This window comes from Filicampus tigris, chromosome 4, assembly GCF_054856515.1.
Source record: "Filicampus tigris isolate MCC_2025a chromosome 4, RoL_Ftig_1.0, whole genome shotgun sequence".
In the NCBI taxonomy this organism is placed as follows: domain Eukaryota; kingdom Metazoa; phylum Chordata; class Actinopteri; order Syngnathiformes; family Syngnathidae; genus Filicampus; species Filicampus tigris.
In genome coordinates, this window is record NC_141220.1 from 16,986,360 (window position 1) to 17,000,134 (window position 13,775).

General features: G+C 40.5%; 1 protein-coding gene across 7 annotated transcripts in view; it reads right to left on the reverse strand.

Moving 5' to 3' along the window:
• Positions 1-229: 229 nt before the first annotated feature.
• tln2b (talin 2b) overlaps positions 230-13,775 on the reverse strand; it is a 122,637-nt gene continuing 109,091 nt past the window's right edge. For 6 of the 7 annotated variants that reach the window (XM_086027622.1, XM_086027618.1, XM_086027619.1 and 3 more), the window contains 8 exons: positions 13,549-13,656; positions 11,542-11,647; positions 10,466-10,590; positions 7,231-7,356; positions 6,463-6,525; positions 6,199-6,381; positions 5,990-6,115; positions 230-4,577 (listed from right to left, as the gene is read on the reverse strand). In XM_086027622.1, coding sequence (XP_085883748.1) covers positions 4,449-4,577; positions 5,990-6,115; positions 6,199-6,381; positions 6,463-6,525; positions 7,231-7,356; positions 10,466-10,590; positions 11,542-11,647; positions 13,549-13,656 — 966 coding nt within the window. In that variant the 3' untranslated portion in view covers positions 230-4,448. The remainder of the gene's footprint in view (positions 4,578-5,989; positions 6,116-6,198; positions 6,382-6,462; positions 6,526-7,230; positions 7,357-10,465; positions 10,591-11,541; positions 11,648-13,548; positions 13,657-13,775) is intronic. The other variant, XR_015086415.1, reaches the window with a different exon arrangement.

The following is a 13,775-nucleotide window of genomic DNA, read 5'->3' on the forward strand; positions in this document are numbered from 1 at the left end:
GAACTCATCACTGGTTTGATCATAATTATGGGAATGAGCGTGTGATATAAAGTCTGAGCAGTGGACAAAGAAGAGGGGAGAAAAAGCAGATCCACTATTTCTATATATGGTCTGACTTGCCAATCCTTCCAACTTCACAGGACAATGCTGACACCTGCTGGAAAGAATGTAGAAAGCCGTCTCAATAAAGAACAAAACTAAGCAGATCTGTTTTTTTATTTATTTTTTATTTTGTGATGAATACAAAAAATAGTTTTGTGACCAGATAAATATCATACATAGAGCATCAAGTCATCAAACTAAACGCGGTTTTGCACAACACCTATTCATAACACAGTCAACTTCCCTCCCCACCATTTGCTTGAATATTTGCACAAATCATTCAGACAATAAATACACAGTGCTGGGCAAAACGACTGGCCCGTCATTAGATTTGTTGTTGTAGCAGACTATGCTCTTTTGTATCCACTTTCAAACTTACTTGCTGGGTAGCTGTGCATTTTGAACATATTGCATTACTGTTACCCAAGGTTGGGTTATTCTTGACAGTTTTGTGTTGGGTGTATGGTTAACATTCTTAGAAACTGTTGGTGATTGGATGGCTCAGTGGGTAACACTGCTCAGTTTGGAAAGCCTTGTTGGATCAAGTTCTTGACCCAACATTCTGGGCCAAATCCTCAACCCAATGCGCTGTGTATAAATAACCCAGCATTGGCTCGGCCCCTTTTGGACCATTTCACCCAATCTGGGTTATGATGAACCCAACGTATGCACGTTTTTAAGAGTGTATATGCCGTAATGACTCAAATGGGGGGGAAAGTCCAAACAAAACAAGTAAAAAAATGCCAAAACGAAATATGATACAAGCAAAAAACAATGAAAAAGCAAACCAAATAAAGAAACAAACAAAAACAAAACACACAAAAAAATGTCATCAAGGACTTCATGATACTTCATGAGCCCATGAAGTGGAAAAAAATGGTGTTATTTGCTTTTTTTTGCTGTATCCAAATGAATGCAATGAGAACAGTCATTAAAACAACAAAGCTAGTGTCGGCCTCAGACCTTTGCTCAGCACTGCATCGCAGGATAATTCTTACCAGTAAAAACTGACATTTTAAAGTGGTTAGATAACAGATAAGGGAACAAGAACAGCCCATTTTTTTAAACAACTTCTCATAACTTCAAACACAAACATGCTCAAGGAATGCCGTTAGTATTCCATCAAAGTTTCTAAATCTCAAAGGTATCCACGATAGCAATATAGGCAGGTATAGGCCGTCAGCCAAGGCATTGGATCGTATGGCAAAGGACTCCTCTTGTTGCGCTCAGGCCTTGATGGGGATTGGCAAAAAAGTTCTCAAGGCTCAAGCTCCAACCAGGACGGGATCTTCAGCTGCTTGCACCACACACTCGAGTAAGGCACTAAGACACAACGCAGGAGTTGACCTGCTGGCAAATTCCCGATACAGAAGACGGACTGAACCGGGCTCCTGAACCACAGCTTTAGTTTCTTACCTTTGTCAGCGAGTGAAGGAATGTCTTAGATTTACAACAATGGAAGCTTTCGAAAGCAATTTCAGTGCATCCAATAGGCTCGTTTCATTCAACATAACGTGCAGTCAGTCCTCGTAACAGTGCAAGACCTTCCTCACCAGCTCGCCAGTGTATTCGTACAGTGAATCTACATGAACCATTGAGGATACATATGGATGCTATGTGCCCTAATGAAATTGTGACGATAATTATTGTAAATGTAAATATTTGATGTGACAAATAGACCTTATACTCTATCATTAAAATGCACACGACTCACAAAAGTTATGGGGTGAAATTTCGGGATAAACCTGATATGCACGATAACCTTTTCAGGTGAACCTAAACTTATCTATATTTTAGAATGCACATTCTCAGATGTTTTAGTAGTTTTTGAACGTCCGAATGGCAAAATTCACAACAGGTTGTTGGATCCACAAACATTTCAAAGGATGTCCACTTCTATGCTTTTCTGTGACTCTTCCCGTCTTTGAATGTCTGTTGATAAAATTATTTTTTTTGGTCTTGGGTCTCATGATTGACAAAACGTAAGCAGCATGATTATTAAGAGGACTGCTTAATACTACCGGTAATTCTAATTGGACCAGGTAATGTACTGGTCCATTCATGGATAACACCTGTTGTAAATTTTGCCCTTTTGGCTCCTTGCTAGGGAACAGCAAAATTAGTGGGACATCGAACATGTGCATTAACAAATTTAAAGAAGGTCAAACTAAATTGGGGGTTTGAAAAAAAACCCCCAAAACACAACAAACAAAACCCCACTTTTGGTCATACTTGTTAAAACTGTGAGTGTAAGCCTGACAGTAGTACATTAGCAAAATGATCTTCAAGGAATGGACAAAAAAAATCTTATACCTCTAATGTGTTTTTTAAGAAACCATAGCGCCCGAGGAAAAACAACCAATCAGAGACAAAAGTATCTGACCAAGGAAGTGTTAATCATTTGCCGTACCCTTGCGGGCACACCCCCTCGCGCTTACTTGCTTCCTTGGATTCAGGAGCTTTGCTCAAACTACCGTGGAAAAGCCACCCCGGTTAGCAACGAAAGTTAAAAAGCAAGAATTTGACATTTGGAATAAATTCAATGATCTCACACTTTTTGTGAGTGGTGTATGTCCATGACTAAATTTGCCAAGTGAAATACAGTATATCTCAATCATTAAAGTATTTAAAATGTCGTCGCATGTACCTGCCAGTGATGCAAAAACAAAAGGTTGTTCCCGCAAAATGTTTTACACAAAGTAATGCACGGGATGTAGTAAGCGCCGTCATAATTACAGGTCATTTGAAGCAGATTTGTTTTCTCAAATGAAATGTTATGAAAGTAAAACATACTTTGAAGAAGGCAAACTGGAGTTTTCATGGCAAAACAACAATTTGCCCATATTTCAGCATACAGTATTTGCCATTTTGTTTTTTTAGGAGCATGTTGCCGCTTGGGTGTGTGCATGCAACTGGCCTTGGCTTACACGATGCTTATATTGCTCAGTTTTTTTTTTTTTTTTGCTAGAAAATAGTCCATTTTCTATACAATACAGTATAGTATTATTTTATTGTCATAATTCCTACCTACTCTCATGAGAACATATTGCTAATCAATACTTTAAAATTACTTGTGCCTTGCAAATTTTGCTGATAGTTTGAATGTGTCTTATAATAAGTGCAATCGAACCTCTGAAGTTGAAATGGGGACGAAACATATCTTAATTCGCATATTTACACTTTGCTATTGTACTCATTAACAGTGTTGAACTTTACTCTTGTATGACAATGTTCCTTCAAAATAGGTTTTATGAAAATAGCTTTTATGAGAGCAACACATCTATTTCAATTATACGCAATCTGAACTAAATTGACTGGCATTTGACCTTAGAAGTTCCACTGCAACACTTATCGTTATTAGTGTAAAAAAATATTTGAAAAAAAGTTTGAACACCATTAAGGAATGCCAGCAAGATTGTTGCACTGCTCTGCGCGAGTTTGCGTTTTTCAAAGATGGAGTGAGGTGAGAAGCAAGCAGATCATTTTGGTCACAACAAGACACAACTTTCCGGTCCACTCTGTAAGAAAAACTACTTTCTTTGAAACTATCAGTCGAGAATAAATATAATTTTTCTTTTAGGTTTGCTGGCAGCCCCGAAGTTCAAATCGGAAGGATTCTTTTCCAAAACACTATAAATCCATTTGGATTATGCAGTGAAAAAAATGACAATCATGAATTTAACCTGTTAAAACAATTCATTGGCTCAGTCTGAACACGTTCAACAAACGATAATAAGAATCTGTACACAACAAAATGGCATGGCAAGATCAATTTTTTTTTTCAAAATGTGCCATTTATCGCGTTTTGGAAAAAGCTCTTCATTTTTATATCGCATTTTAATAAGTGCCATTATGCTCTACTACTCTATTGGTTAGTAGCTTCATTGATATGTATAGATTTGATGGTGCATGCAAGCCAGTGGTGAAGTGAGACATCCCCCTCCTGCCTTTGTTTTGGTCCTTTCAAATAGAATAAGAGAAGCTATGGACCCTTAGCTTGACTCTGCCACGATCATCTGCTCACGACTATTTGCTCACTGACTATAAAACATTCAGTAACAATGATAGATTTTAGAACTTTCTTCACGTCATTATTGTGACATTAACGACGCAGGAACAAAAAGTTTCACACACGACTTCATCGCACGGTCTCAAACGTTGACATTATTCATGGAAACGCCAGCGCCTGTCACTGACACACACACATACACACACAAATACACGACAAAGCACAGGCACTTGGTCATCTTACCAAACGGGCCTGTTTCAAGTGCTGTATAATCCTCAGTTTACATGAGAGGAGAGCCAGCGGCGCTGGCGCGAGAGCGTCCGATCTTGGCCTGCCATCAACCCTCGTCCTCCCTCAGCTCGGTGGGCAAGAACTTGTACTGCTGCTGTCGGATCTGAGCCAGCTTCTTCCGGGCTTCCTCCAGCTCGCGCTCCTTCCTCAGCATCTCCTCCTGAGCTGCAATGATCTGAGACGGATGGCAAACAGATGACACGGCAGCTGTGTGGACAGCTAGCTTCTATGGATCCACTCGTGACATTTCACAACATCATAATCAAATAGGAGGGAGACAAAATAGACATTACAATTTAAAATTTGCCAGCTGACTTTGGGTTTACGGCAGTGTGCATCCTGGACTAGTCGCCAGCCAATCACAGGGCACATTTAGACAAAACACATTTCACATCTATGGACAATTTGGAGTCTCCGCTGAACCTATCCTGCAAATTTTTGGGATGTGGGAGGAAGCCGGAGTACTTGGAGAAGCAGGGCAAGAACATGCACACTCGAGCCAAGGTTCCAATCCCAGAACTGTGAGGCAGGGATGCAAACCGCTATTGTTGCCCCACAGCGAGTTTGTAAAGACAAAATGAAAAAGCTGAACATATGCGTAACAGTACTGCGGTGGAAGAAGATCATCACTGAGCTTCTCTCAAATGGAGAGAAAGAAACAATTAACCTTTACACTCCAAAGCCGTCGTGATTGTTCGATGTTTTCACAAGAGTCATTCTGTTATTTATTTTTAAATTTTTGGAAAGAATGTTAATTTATTTTGAGATTTGAGAATATTTACAATCCTCATACAATCATGATACAATTTTTTGACACCTTTTGAAAGATTGAATTGAGACATTTTAATGCTAAATAAGCCCTTGATTAATTCAATGCCTTTTAAGACTTTTTTTTGCAGATTTGCTGGGACCTTGATAAAAAAAAAAAATCAAATGAAAAACAGCAAGTACAGTGGTAAGCCACTGTTCCTTCGCAATGGTAAATTCTTGTAGAACAAAAGGCAGCACTTCTGTCAAAGTCTAAAGCACCACAACATAAGTAGTTTCGGCTTTTTCATTATAATTCGTTCTTACGGTATTTCATTTTGACTTAAATTTGTCAAAATTCTGTTAATTTTAATTAGACTTTAGAGAACGTTTGTTAGTTGTTTTTGTAAATGCTTTGTTTTAGTTTAGTTTGATTCTTTTTAGCTACTGTACTTTTTTAAATATATGGAGTACTTGATGAATGCAAGATAAAAAAAAGTCATTAAGTATTGTGTAATAAAGTAAACTACAATTGTCAAACAACTGTTTGACCTTCCTTCTTCTGTACGGGTGTACAGCAATATAGAAATAAATACATTTAAAATGAATCTTGAAAGCTCATGTGTGTTATAAACTGACAAGGGTGGCCATTTTCACTATAATTATAGTTAGTTTTATAAATGTAAGATGTAGTTTCAGTTAGTTTTTTTCTTTTTTGGAAGCATTTCCATTCTTATTTGATTTTGTCAACGAAAATGTTTTTTCTATATTAGTTGAGTTATTTCGTTAATTTTCGTGAACTCTAATACCCTTGATAAGCACGTCTGCTTATCTGAGTACCTGAGCGATGCCTCCAACAAATTTGGTCTTCACCACCACACTGTCATCCTCTGTCTTGTCGAATGCTGCTTTCTGAGCCGCCTTCACCAGGTTGTCTGAGGCTCGCTTCACTGCGTTGCCAGCAGCCTTTAGGAGGAAGAAGAAAACGTGCCAGAATTAGCATGCAACACCTTTTAAGTGGCTCCAAGCATTCTAGCAGCAGGTTCTACCTGTAGTCTCTTCATTGCCTCCGAATCCTGGTCCGCCTTCACCTTGCAGGCCACCAGCAGCTGCGCCGTGGAGGCAGCCACCTGCTTGGCCGAACAGATGAGCTTCTCCTCGCTGGCGTGGCCCTGCACCGACGCGTTGGCCGCCTCGCACAGGTTACTAGTGGCCGCGGCAACCATACGGGCCTGCAGCAAGTGACATACAAAGAGCTCATACTCAGTAGGATCTGTCATTAGTTCTGTCTGACTGAAGACAACAACACTCACAGCAGATATGAGTCCTTGCGACCACTGGCCGTCGTCCACTGCATTGGCTAGATTGGATCCAACCTGAGAATGGCATAGAGGAAACCAGTGATTCCTAACCACTGTAATATTATCTTATTTCATTTAAAGGAGAAGTAAGTAGTCAACCCAAACATATTTTTTTCAAGAATATGTTCTATGCAAGCCTACCAGTTGAGACAAGGAAATATGATTAATATTGCGCTTGTAGAATAAGAGTTAATCCATCTGCCATTTCTGCGGGCGGCCATTTTGTCACTTCTCTCGACTGAAAATGACATCACTGGTAACGGCCAATCACGGATGACCTGCTTTTTGAAGCTGAGCCGTGATTGGTCGTTGCCTGAGCCCTGAGTAGTTGTGATGTCATTTTCAGGCAACAGAAATGACAACATGGCCGACCACTGACATGGCTAAAAATGGGTTGATTTTGCTGCTTAAGTCATATTCCATAAACGCAATATTAATCAGAATGCCGTGTTTCAACTAGTGGGAGTGCTGGGAACATATTCTTGAAAAAATATATCTTTGGGTTGATTTCCCTTTAACTGGTCTGAAAATCATTATTTATTTACCACAAGCACGATATCTTTGTTCATCTCGGCCAATGACAAACAGTGTTATACTGATTAAAGGCTATTGCTCCAGATGTGCCTTGACTCAATGAAGGTTTGGAAACACTGGTGTAACGTTCCCTGACAACATCAACATCAGCGACTTTGAAGCATTTTTGAGTGACGTTTGGCTGACCTTGCCCTGTGCCACCAGCTCTCTTTGGGCTGCTGATGCAGACTTGACAAGAGCGCTGGTCGCCGCAGCGATGGACTTGGCTGCTTCGAGAATCTGCTCCTCGAAATCCAGCGTCTCGTCAGCCTGCTGGAGGTCAGAGAAGAGAGACATTCAGACAAAGATACATAGCAACATTACATGACTTCTGTCAATACAAACATTCAAAGAGGCCTGGATTTCAATATGATCCCCACAATCATCAGTTGTGCAGAATATACGAATGGACACACTAAGTGGGTCAATTATGTCTTTGTTACAGCTCTAGCTGTTATGAAACGCGCTATATAAATACAATTGTATTGTATTGTTATTGCGATGAGCAATTATGTTATGTAAAAAAAAAAAAGTTTATAATTTTCTTTGTTTTGTTGTTTTCACAGTACAATGGACCCTTGCAAATTTGTGATTCGGCATTCATCACCTATTCAGATCTTTTTTGGAAGCTATCTTGTCATTCGAGGAAACTAGAGCTCAGACTCACACCCAAAATCGGCGTTCACTATTCGTGTTCATGTTAACGAGTGAGTACAGAATGAACTTGAATCAGGTACTTATTGTACTTTCCCCCAAAACGCTTTATAGTCCATCCATCCCTCCATTAAATAGATGAAAATTGCAATTTGATCAAAATGGTCAATGCTTTATTGACACCATAATTTGAGCTATACAAAGCCTCATTAATTCACTTATTTCAAGACATACCTATGTATTGAACCAGAGTATACAGTGGTGCGTTGAGAAAGCAACCTTATGGAAAGCTTTTCCTTTTTCGTTTAAAGTAGCTTACTTCAATTTACAGGATTCCTCATCGTACCCTGGCCTACTGTAGAATCCAGGGTGTTTTTCCAGTAAATCCATCTGTACTGTGTCATACCAGCGACTACCGCTAATCTAGCAGTGAAGTAACAAAGGCAAAGGCTGGCTTGCTGGGCTTTATTGACTGACTGCTTAATAGTTGAATTTAATGCTCATTAGCTGGCCAAATATTCCCATAGACACGCAAATGCTTCCGGGCGTTGTCCTTGAATGCAGCGCGCTTTCACGCATGTGCACTCCCCATATACATCCGTCACAGTGAGACATGAGTGCCATCCAAACATGTCTCTGTGACAATACACGGGACAACATGCTATGACCCGTTTTGACTCGAATCTGAAAAGTCTGATTTGGCGTTTATCTTTAACAGCCGATTCGCGTCACCACCGATTCGTGCAGAGCCCGAGAAGAAACTCTAGCTTAACTGTGTTTTTTGACCCAGTCCCCTGCTTATTTGTATCTTCTGATTTGTTTTTTCATGGCAATTATAAGGGAGGGTCAATTATTCATGGGTTTGTTATTTGTAGTCGTGCTGTGTCCCTACTCTCCGTGAATAGCAGGGCTCCAGTGTACGCCATTTTAAAGTGTGTGTGTGTGTCTGTGTGTATACATACACACCTAATTACTTCACTACTAAACTAAAAAATAAAATATTTAAAAAATATAACATAGGGCATAGTGAGTAGTGACCAAACAAACAATATTCACAATTTCCATCCATCCATCCATCTACAGCTCAGGTTGCGGAGGCAGCAGCTTCAGCAGGGAAGCCCAGACTTCCCTCTCTCAATTTTGTAAAGAATTTTTTAAAAAGCCCCCAAAATACTCAAAATATCTAACCTTAGCCTTCAAGTTATTGTCTTTCATAGCACCGTAAGTCATATGGAAAATATTTTACCTTAAAACACAAAAGTGAACATGACTTTGAATGATCGCACAGGACCTGAACTAACCACGATCAGTCCAGGGACAGTCACATGATTGTGCACCCAAAATCTCCAGAAACACAAAAGGCACAGGTGGCAGGAGACATGGCGGGACACTGTAGGAATATGTTTGATACATAGTTGGACTGAATAACAACCTAATATATCAAACATATCAGACAGAGCCCTGCAGAGAAGTCCTCCGGGTCTACAAAGGCTCTGAGAGGGGTCGGGAGGCAAGGAGGCATGCATGCCGGGGTGGGTGAACCAAAGCACTGCCCGCCCACCCCCATCCCCGCTGAGGGTGACGACGGATGAGGAGCAGGAGAAAAGAGGATTAAAAAGGTTTGATAGAAGCGACACTGCGATGAAATTGGGCCGCTATTTTATTGAGTCGTTTGCTCTTGAAATTACACAGGAGTTGCCACTTTATTAGTTCTGCCTCTGCACGGAATCATTCGGTTCGCACTAACACACACATCAATTAGAAGGATTCAAATTAAATTAAAACATTATCTTGATTCTAAACATAGAAGACAGTCAGTAGTTGGATATTAAATTGGAAAACAACTAGCAGTATTTCCCTCCTAAATCGTCTTCCAATGCATCAAATGAGATCACTAGAGGGAGGCACTGACATCTACAAGAGGAGAAAAGCCTTTTACTCACTAATCTCCTTTTATAGAAAAAATCATAACAAAAAAAACAGAGGCCTGATAATAAATGCCCTCATGGAATTAGAGTATGAGACAGAGCATTACGGTTTTTATTAAAAGTGGGTTGACCTAAATATGCGTTCCTTCATATGACACAGACAGGGGGTTGATCTGACAATTACTGAGTGCACTGGAAGAGGTAAAGTGAAGTAGGAAAGCACAAAGGGGAGATGCAAGGGGGATTAAACTATCCCAAAAACAAAACACACAATCATGCTGCTACACACAATCATGCTGTTGCACATCACATACAAACAACAGGGTTTAATCATTTCCCATCTATTTTCTCAATGCACTTAAGTAGGCAATACCACAGCATTGAAGGGGAGAAGACTCAGCTTAGTTTTTAAACGAGAAACCCTGCAATAAAAAAAAAAAAAGGAAATACGTTTAATAAGGCGGAGGCCCCCTCTTTAGGAAAAAGGGTCACGACAGTCCATTGCACCCTTTTAAACCCAGTTCATCTTATTCTTGAGAACCCCGCAGGGTAATTACGTTTCCTGGCAACGGAGCTCAAAATACGAAAGTCCAAGAAAGTTTACAGAGGACCAGCTGTGCGAGCCGGAACAAAGAAACATTCATCTGCAGCGATAGCCAGATAACGGCACGGAAAGAAAAGACGGTGTCACCTTTTCCTACGATGGGGCAATGCGGCTCCCTGATGATTAATAGCCAAAAGCTGTTTGTGCGTGCATGCCAGTATGTGTGGGTGGAAAGGGCCGAGAAGGCAACATCTACCTTGGGCTTGGCTCGGGGCTTCAGCTGCTCTAGTTTCTTGGCCGCAGCTTCAATGGAGGCCGCTGCTCCGAGGAGCTCGCTCTCTGCGATGACAGTGGGGTCCTCGGGGTCCACACACTCTGATCCTGAAAGGCACCAGAACATGTTTTTCTTTGACTCACAACAGAACGGCTTTCGCTGATAACCTTTTTTTCCACAACGCACTCCCAACTGATGCTCGACTTTGCGTGCTTGCTGCAACGCCTCAAAGTTAAATAAGAGAAACTAAAGGAAGCAATTCACTTTTGATGGGCCTTTTTGCAGAGGTCTATAAAACACAGCACTTTTGCGAACAGCTTGGTAAGGCAGATGGGAACGTGTTTTCCAAGATTACGCGGTTGAGCTCAGGGGAAATCTGCCCTGCAACCCCCACCACCTTTCCAGCCGTCTACACTCCTCTACCCCCTTCCCGACTCTATGAAAGCCGATCCAAGGAGCAAAACACACCATAGCGCACTTACCTCCATCTGAGGCAGCAAGGGAAGAAGAAGGGTGAGGGAAAGAGAGAGCACATGGGATGTTAGAATGATAAAGTAGATAGCCCCAGCGCGTCTCGGTGTACGCTCTGAAATCTAATTCTCATTCAGACACAATCTATTACTGCTGTCAAGACGCAGCAGTGCAGCCAACATATTTGTGTCATAACCACAGCTGAGCTTAATTTGGAGCAATTTTGCAGTGCAACCACCGCTTGGTCCAATTTCAATATTCTAATGTGATTGTGGTGACCTGACACAGACGGATTGTGATGCATCTCTCATGCTTTGTGACATTTTGCGATATTATTCATGCACTGAGGATTAGCGCTCCTTCAACTTAATCGCTTACATCTCTGCAATCCTGTTTATGAAATTGAATTCATAATGGGAATCTTTTAGCAGATTTGCCGCGCAGTGTTGATAATGTCTCAGTGTCATATACAAGATTCATCGTTTATAGGGGAAACAAAACAGCTGGAGTATTAAAGGCCGCGATGCTATGTGTTGTGTGGGAGTGTGCAAGTAAGTATACAGTATGTATGCGGCAGCCGGCCTCACCTTTCATGGCCTCGGCTGTCTGGATGAGCTCCGTCACACACGCCGCCACATGCTTCGAATGACCGGCCAGTTGATGCTTCTGCTCCGATGTGGGCCTCTGCAGCACCTGAACACACACGTGCAGTCCATATGAGCGGAAACACCAACAATATAAAAAAAGATGACCACTACTACTGCATTCATTTAAATATGTTAATAAAGAGTATGAGTCAATATCACCACAAGGTGCCTTTCAGATTCTGCATTTGAGCATTTCAACCCCAAAACGTTTCCCACTGAAGATTGTATTGAGCAGATGCTACAAATGCATAATGTTCAAGCTCCATGCACACTTTTTTCTTTCTTTTTTTTTGGTAATAAACTAATTGCAAGCAGACAATGTACATGCAAACAGTAAAATATTTGAGTTTGCTGACAGGGTGGACAAAGACAGGGCAGCAATTTTGGGCTAATGTTAGCATTTAATAAGCAGCGCACCTTCACTTAGAAACATCACTCAGTTATCAAGCTGACTGTGTACTGTTTAGCAAATGTATTTTATATATGACTTGCTATTTCAATATGACAATGTGGACGTGTTAAATGGGAAGTTACCGGTAAGTCAAAAATGTTCTTTACAAGAATATGTTCTATGCGGCCCCACCGCTATAAATACGATATTCTGATATGAATTAAGCAGCAAAACACCCTGTTTTTAGGCATCTCAGTAGGCAGCCATTTTGCCATTTGCGGTCATCGTATAGCACATTTTTGACTTGACTTTCTCTTTAAGTTTAACAACATCCAACACACACATAATAGAATGAAAATTATGAAACAGAAGTGTAAAAATGTGTTTTGCAACTAGCTACTATTGAAGTAAAACAAAACGCTGGACGTAGTCACTAGAAACAACAGTGGCTTTCTTTTCCATTATAACAGGATGGACCGCAATTTCAGACAGAGACACATGCAACATTTTCAAGATGATCATGAAAATAGAATATACACAATCAAAAAGACCCATTTTATCAAAAAAAATAATTGTGAACAATACCAACATACAAAAATATTTTTGATTTGGTATCATTTAGCCGCACCTTTGTTAGGAGAGCAGTTTGAGGGACATGCCAAAGTCACTTACATCCAACAAAAAAACAAAAATACAATAAAGGAAAATCACATTTTGAGTGACTCATGTACTTAGTACTGGTATGTGCGCAAATATTTATCAATTTACTGTATATAAGAGTACAATTTTTTTTCTTCTTCTCCCATTTCCATAATGATTGAGTGATTCTGATGAAGGAAGGCACTTCATTGTGATCAACACCCACAAGATAACTGCGTAGGGCATCACAGTTCTGAGGTTTGGGCTTTGAATCACAGGTCGGGCCTTCCATTCTTTCTGCGTGCTTGTGTGGGTTTTGCCCAGGTACTGTGGTTTCCACCCACGTACGTTAAGTCATAAATGTAAAATAAATAGTAGGTTTATTGTAGACTCTAAATTGACCATAGGTGTGAATATGAGTATGTGTCCTGCGGTTGACAGGTGATGAGTCCAGGGTGTATCCTGCCTCCCACCCAAATTCAACTCGCATATGCGCCTGGTCACCCATGACCCTAATGAGGACACGCTCTATAGAAAACATATGGATGGATGATAATTGAGTAAGAAACACCTAAGAGTGCACAAAGATAGAATTAAGGAATACCCAACAGAATCAGTAGTAACTGTGTCCTGTGTAGAGGATAGTTTTTGACATTGATAGATGACAAAAGTTAAATAAACAAAAAGGAACATTAGCATGCTGTGCTGAACATTCTAAATTTTGCCATGAAAATGCTGTAGCGAAAATTATGGAATTATAAAAAAAAAACCAACTAAGTTAAACATTTGATAAAGATTTCATTATCTGAATGTTGTTTTTATGATTTGTGAAGTGTGTGCTGCGGAATGCAAAACAGTGCCACTTATCATCTAAAGCAGCATGTACACAAAAAGTAGAGCAAATGTCTCATTCCAACCTGTAGGACTTGTTCCAAAAGGTTGACATATCCCGTGGTGCATTCGGAGCCGTACTGCAGGGCCTTGCTTTTTAAGTCCTCGCTCACTTCTGGGTGGTGTGCTGCTTTCTGAATCGAGAGAGAAAATAAAGGAATCTGGGAATTTCAAGGAGACCAAAATAAATGCCTCCCAGTGGGATGTCACACAGCTGAAAACTTCAAGAAGGAAATGCGGACACATTATTTGA